The sequence below is a fragment of the Procambarus clarkii genome, chromosome 26 (assembly GCF_040958095.1).
Source record: "Procambarus clarkii isolate CNS0578487 chromosome 26, FALCON_Pclarkii_2.0, whole genome shotgun sequence".
Lineage (NCBI taxonomy): Eukaryota > Metazoa > Arthropoda > Malacostraca > Decapoda > Cambaridae > Procambarus > Procambarus clarkii.
In genome coordinates this window covers 14889482-14896765 of record NC_091175.1, presented here as the reverse complement: position 1 = coordinate 14896765, position 7284 = coordinate 14889482, and the positions used below count along the sequence as shown (strand labels likewise).

The 7284-nt window shown below is 46.1% G+C and overlaps 1 protein-coding gene across 1 annotated transcript in view; it reads left to right on the top strand.

The window, feature by feature from the left end:
• Positions 1–6307: 6307 nt before the first annotated feature.
• The window catches only part of LOC138368793 (uncharacterized), a 10587-nt gene continuing 9610 nt past the window's right edge, over positions 6308–7284 (top strand). The window contains exon 1 of the mRNA XM_069331490.1: positions 6308–6383. Within this exon, the coding sequence (XP_069187591.1) occupies positions 6308–6383 (76 nt within the window). The remainder of the gene's footprint in view (positions 6384–7284) is intronic.

Genomic DNA, 7284 nt, shown 5'->3' with positions numbered 1-7284 from the left:
AGAAATATGTACCTAAAAGAAGGAAAAACCATTTTAAAAAATTTGAAAATGACACAGGTGAAGGAAGAGGGTGAAGAATCGGAGAGTAGGCGAGATGAAATTGTCAAAGAATGATAGAGAAGTGTGTGAGAACCATCGAAAGAGAGATTCATATATGTGTTCACAACAGAGTAAGGGGATGAATCGGGGCTAAGAGCAATGGCATCACTGCAAGCCGCTCTTGAGAGCTGTGAGGGGATGAATCGGGGCTAAGAGCAACGGCATCACTGCAAGCCGCTCTTGAGAGCTGTGAGATAACCAGAGATGGGCAACTACGGATGCTGGAGATGGCGCAACCCGTTCTCGCACTTGCTTATAGTCAATATCCTGCTTATGAATAAGTGCATATGTGACATGCTAATTTATTTTGAATATTTGAGTTTACCTTGAAGAACTGAATAGAAAACCACAACTTAACCTAACCTTCTTAGTATGTTAAGATATTACAATTAATATTGAATCTATACCTATATTGATATTACAGTTTTATAAAAATAAAACAAAACTAAAATATTTAAATAAATTGTAAAGTAACTCAGGATATTGTCAAATTTTGTATAAAATCTCTATTGTTTAATAAAACTGAGAGTAAAAGTTAGTGCCTTGAAACAAAATATGACTTGGAATATATCACATATTTACTTATTTATAAGCAAAATAGCGACTATAAGCAATAAGTCATATATGTGCTGTCTTGCTTGATGGCGATGGATCCAGAGAGACTATCTCATCTGGTATAATAACAGAGGAGATGCGCCCCTGTATTGACCACTTTGATATATAACAAATCCCTGTGATGAAAAGATCTTGGAAGATTACACGCGTCCTTGGAAGAAGATCTTGATCTTGGAAGATTACCAACGAGTATGTTGGAAGACAGCAAATGTATTTACAACATACACAAAGAAAGCTTGACCAGTAGGATCAAACAAAGAGATATCACCTTTGTGCATTCCATGGCATACGATATCACGTCCTACCATTCCATACGATACCATGCCATTCCAATGCACACTATACCATGGCATATCAAGGGTTCAGCAAAATTATTAGCTATAGTATGCACTGTATTATATACGTGGATATACTAGAGGGCTTCCACCTCCACAGCCCACGATCGAGTCCTTGAAGGGGTCATAGTGAAGATACAGTTAAATACAGCCTGAAGGCCATTACTACTTATATTACAGAATCTGACTATAAGCTGTCAATTTACAGAGGATATATGACGCATGTGACAGGTGTGAGAATATGACAGGTGTCACAATATATTACGAAATACCAGTGACTTTGTTTACATCCAAATTTAATGTAAATATTTATTTTAATGTCAGTATATCAAAACAAAACTGTACATTTTATTAAAAACAAATTAATTACCATTCTATTCAGGTTAAAAGCTGTCCATTTGTTGTGGCAATTGTCATTAATTCTGTTGGGTTTTGGTGCTGTCTATTTGGACAGGTTGTATATATATAATAAATTAACCAGATATGTTTGGGGTTTATTAGTTTACTAAACACTGCAAGGCTGGGTTATTGGGCACTATAGGATAGTTTATTGGGCACTATAGGATAGTTTATTAGGCACTATAGGATAGTTTATTGGGCACTATAGGATAGTTTATTGGGCACTATAGGTTATTGGGCACTATAGGATAGTTTATTGGGCACTATAGGATAGTTTATTGGGCACTATAGGTTATTGGGCACTATAGGATAGTTTATTGGGCACTATAGGTTATTGGGCACTATAGGATAGTTTATTGGGCACTATAGGATAGGTTATTGGGCACTATAGGATAGTTTATTGGACACTAGGAGGCTAGCATATAGGACACTAGGAGGCTAGTATATAGGACACTAGAAGGCTAGTATATAGGACACTAGGAGGCTAGTATATAGGACACTAGGAGACTAGTATATAGGACACAAGGAGGCTAGTATATAGGACACAAGGAGGCTAGTATATAGGACACTAGAGAGCTAGTATATAGGACACTACGAGGCTAGTATATAGGACACTAGGAGGCTAGTATATAGGACACAAGGAGGCTAGTATATAGGACACTAGGAGACTAGTATATAGGACACAAGGAGGCTAGTATATAGGACACAAGGAGGCTAGTATATAGGACACTAGGAGGCTAGTATATAGGACACTAGGAGACTAGTATATAGGACACAAGGAGCCTAGTATATAGGACACTAGGAGCCTAGTATATAGGGCACTAGGAGGCTAGTATATAGGACACAAGGAGGCTAGTATGTAGGACACTAGGAGGCTAGTATATAGGACACTAGGAGGCTAGTATATAGGACACTAGGAGGCTAGTATATAGGACACTAGGAGGCTAGTATATAGGACACTAGGAGCCTAGTATATAGGACACTAGGAGCCTAGTATATAGGACACTAGGAGGCTAGTATATAGAACACTACGAGGCTAGTATATAGGACACTAGGAGACTAGTATATAGGACACTAGGAGACTAGTATATAGGACACAAGGAGGCTAGTATATAGGACACAAGGAGGCTAGTATATAGGACACTAGGAGGCTAGTATATAGGACACTAGGAGGCTTGTATATAGAACACAAGGAGCCTAGTATATAGAACACTACGAGGCTAGTATATAGGACACGTAAAGGTCTTGAAGAATCCTGTCTCCTACTTTTCAATTTTATAATGTCGTCAGCAGTCTCCTAGTGATGAAGACATAATTGCTAACAATAACTAACAACCTCACAGTTCGTAATTATTAGTGATGACTAATTATCCGGCGCTTGTTCATCATCAACGGGAACTAATCATCAGTTGTTTGCTTCTCATTAGCCAAGAATAATTGGCCGGAGGACCACTAAATATTAATTAAATGATTTGTTTACATGTTGGCATCGGGAAGATTGTTAGGGTCCCACTGGGACCTGTCTTGGCGTCCCACTGGGACCTGTCCCGGCGTCCCACTGGGACCTGTCCCAGGCCTCCCACTGGGACCTGTCCCAGGCCTCCCACTGGGACCTGTCCCAGGCCTCCCACTGGGACCTGTCCCAGGCCTCCCACTGGGACCTGTCCCAGGCCTCCCAATGGGACCTGTCCCAGACCTCCCACTGGGACCTGTCCCAGACCTCCCACTGGGACCTGTCCCAGACCTCCCACTGGGACCTGTCCCAGGCCTCCCACTGGGACCTGTCCCAGGCCCCCCACTGGGACCTGTCCCAGGCCCCCCACTGGGACCTGTCCCAGGCCTCCCACTGGGACCTGTCCCAGGCCTCCCACTGGGACCTGTCCCGGCCACACGCACCAGCCAGCAGGTGCGTGTGTGCTTGTGCGTGTGTGTGCGCCTGCGTGTGTGTGCGTGTGTGCGCGTGTGCGTACGTGTGTGCGTACGTGTGTGCGCGTATGTGTGCGTGCGTGTGTGTGTGCGTGCGTGTGTGTGTATTCACCTAGTTGTATTCACCTAGTTGTGTTGCGGGGGTTGAGCTACTGCTCTTTCGGCCCCCCTCTCAACTGTCAATCAACTGTTTACTAACTACTTTGTGTGTGTGTGTGTGTGTGTGTGTGTGCGTGCGTGCGTGCGTGCGTGTGTGCGTGCGTGTGTGCGTTCGTGCGTGCGTGCACGCGCGCGCGGTCACTATTCCACCTGTCAATCACCGCTGAAGCATTATTCAGACCGTAACTACCCAACCAGGCAATCTAATGGTTACGAGCTGTGATAATCCAGCACCTCAACAATTAGCAGATCCAATTCGGAGAAATTTCTCAAGTCTCAATATATTTTCGCTAAATAATAAGGATCGTGAATGACAAAGCTTCAGTTCTCAGGACCACCTGCACCCGACGAGCTGAGAGGACACGAAGGTCGTAGCTCTGTTAACTGCGTTATTATGGTAGTTAACGCATGTGATTCACAGCATCTGGTACAGTTGTTTAGTATTCTCGGAAGTATTGTTGTTGACACGCACAAGGAAACGCAAACTGTGGGTCAACTACCCGCCAAACACACACCGAAACTACGACGTTGGTACAACGTTCGAATATGTTTTAACACCTCCTAACGAGTTATAACAACCAATATAGCAGGTTGTAACAACGTTCTAATACGTCATCAACACGTTAAGCCAAGATGTAACAACTTTATTACAAGTTGTAACAAGCGGAAAATAGAGACAGTTTCGGTTTGTGTTTCCAGGGTAGCTGCAACTGTAGTATTCACCTAGTTGTGCTTGTAGGGGTTGAGCTCTGGCTCTTTGGTACCCGACTCTCAGCCGTCAATCAACAGGTGTACAGGAGTCTGCCTCCACCACATCACTTCTTAATGCATTCCATTAAAGTACAGTGTGAGAGTGAGTGTGTGTGTGTACTTAACTAATTGTGCTTGCGGGGTTTGAGCTCTGCCTCTATGGTCCCGCCTCTCAACTGCCAATCAACTGGTGTATAGGTTCCTGAGCCTATTGGGCTCTATCATATCTACGTTTGAAACTGTGTATGGAGTCAGCCTCCACCACATCACTTCCTAATGCATTCCATTTGTCATCCACTCTGACACTAACAAAATTCTTTCTAATATCTCTGTGGCTCATTTGGGCACTCAGTTTCCACCTGTGTCCTCTAGTGCGTGTGCCCCTTGTGTGTGTGCGTGCGTGTGCGCGTGTGCGTGCGTGCGTGCGTGTGACGTCAAGGTTGTTGACGTGTCTTACATGCATTCCTATGATGTGAGGCGTCTAGTAATTAAAGGAAAATTAAGAGATTTAAGAGACATGATGATTAAGGTCACAGTGCCAGGCCTTGACCAGCTGCAGGGCGTGGCACCGAGCACAGTGCCAGGCCTTGACCAGCTGCAGGGCGTGGCACCGAGCACAGTGCCAGGCCTTGACCAGCTGCAGGGCGTGGCACCGAGCACAGTGCCAGGCCTTGACCAGCTGCAGGGCGTGGCACCGAGCACAGTGCCAGGCCTTGACCAGCTGCAGGGCGTGGCACCGAGCACAGTGCCAGGCCTTGACCAGCTGCAGGGCGTGGCACCGTGCACAGTGCCAGGCCTTGACCAGCTGCAGGGCGTGGCACCGAGCACAGTGCCAGGCCTTGACCAGCTGCAGGGCGTGGCACCGAGCACAGTGCCAGGCCTTGATCAGCTGCAGGGCGTGGCACCGAGCACAGTGCCAGGCCTTGATCAGCTGCAGGGCGTGGCACCGAGCACAGTGCCAGGCCTTGACCAGCTGGCACTCAGCATGGTCGTTCAGAGTCCTTCATAATGACACAAGAGGCCGTATGACTCATGATTCTCTTGTGATAAAAGTGTAAATAAATAAAAATAAAAATGTCTAAATATGCAAATAACTTTGATAAGTGCTTTTGTTGCAACAGTTAAATTGCGACGAGTTTTGTCCACACAAAAATACCCACTTGAGTTAATGACTTAATTTTTGTCTGGCAATTACTTGAGTCAGGCGGGCGGTGGTGCCAGGACGCTCAGTATAGAAACATTATACTGAGCACACACTCAGGACTGAGCACGCACTCAGGAATGAGCACACACTCAGGACTGAGCACGCACTCAGGACTGAGCACGCACTCAGAACTGAGCACGCACTCAGAACTGAGCACGCACTCAGGACTGAACACACACTCACTGAGCACACACTGAGCACACACTCAGAACTGAGCACACCTTGAGGTTACCTTGAGGTGCTTCCGGGGCTTAGTGTCCCCGCGGCCCGGTCGTCGACCAGGTCTCCACACACTCAGAACTGAGCACACACTCAGGACTGAGCACACACTCAGAACTGAGCACGCACTCAGGACTGAGGTCGCACTCAGGACTGAGCACACACTCAGGACTGAGCACACACTCATAACTGAGCACACACTCAGGACTTAAAGCACACACTCAGGACTGAGCACACACTCAGGACTTAAAGCACACACTCAGGACTTAAAGCACACACTCAGGACTGAGCACACACTCAGGACTTGAAGCACACACTCAAAACTGAGCACACACTCAGGACTTAGAGCACACACTCAGGACTGAGCACACACTCATAACTGAGCACACACTCAGGACTTAAAGCACACACTCAGAACTGAGCACACACTCAGAACTGAGCACACACTCAGGACTGAGCACACACTCAGGACTGAGCATACTTAGGGGAATTGACATGGCTGGTAAAGCATTGTTCAAAACTAGGAACATAGACGGAACTAAAGTCACAAATGAGTCACAGGAACGTCGGAAGGAACTTTTTCAGTGTGAGAGACGTCAATATGTGGAACAAATTAGATGTAGTCGTCGTTGAAGCCGATTTAATTCAAAGTTTTATATGGAAATATGATAAAAAGCGTGAGAAATGAGGGTGGTTGCATTATTCTAACAACGTTCAGAAGGCGGGGCCAGGAGCCTCGCTCGACCCATAAGTACATCTAGGTGAGTACACACACAGACGCAGTTGATTGACAGTTAAGAGGCGGGACCAAAGAGCCAGAGCTCAATCCCCGCAAGCACAACTAGGTGAGCAGACACACACACACACACGCACACACACACGCACACACACATACACACACACACACACACACACACACACACACACACACACACACACACACACACAAAAGCCCTCATTAAACAATATCACAACCAAATTAACGTTCATTAACAAAAACACAATTAGCAGTTATCCAGATTACACGCCAAGGAACAACCACTTAGGAAAGCCATTACACACTAAAGAACCACTGATGATATTCTTCCAGATGTTCCTAACGAACACTTCGTTAGTACCAGGCTGACGTCTCGTTGTCTCCCGAAGGGGAATAATGTTTCTTGAATTAGTAACGAAAGAAAATGCTCAAATGCTTTCATCCCAGGCTAGTTTTTGGTCAAAAACTTTTTTTTTGGCCAAAAACTAGTTTTTTGGAAGCATGTATGAACAGAGGCAGTGTTAGTGGGGGTGGTAGAGGCATGATAGAGGCAGTGTTAGTGGGGGTGGTAGAGGCATGATAGAGGCAGTGTTAGTGGGGGTGGTGGAGGCATGATAGAGGCAGTGTTAGTGGGGGTGGTGGAGGCATGATAGAGGCAGTGTTAGTGGGGGTGGTGGAGGCATGATAGAGGCAGTGTTAGTGGGGGTGGTGGAGGCATGATAGAGGCAGTGTTAGTGGGGGTGGTGGAGGCATGATAGAGGCAGTGTTAGTGGGGGTGGTGGAGGCATGATAGAGGCAGTGTTAGTGGGGGTGGTGGAGGC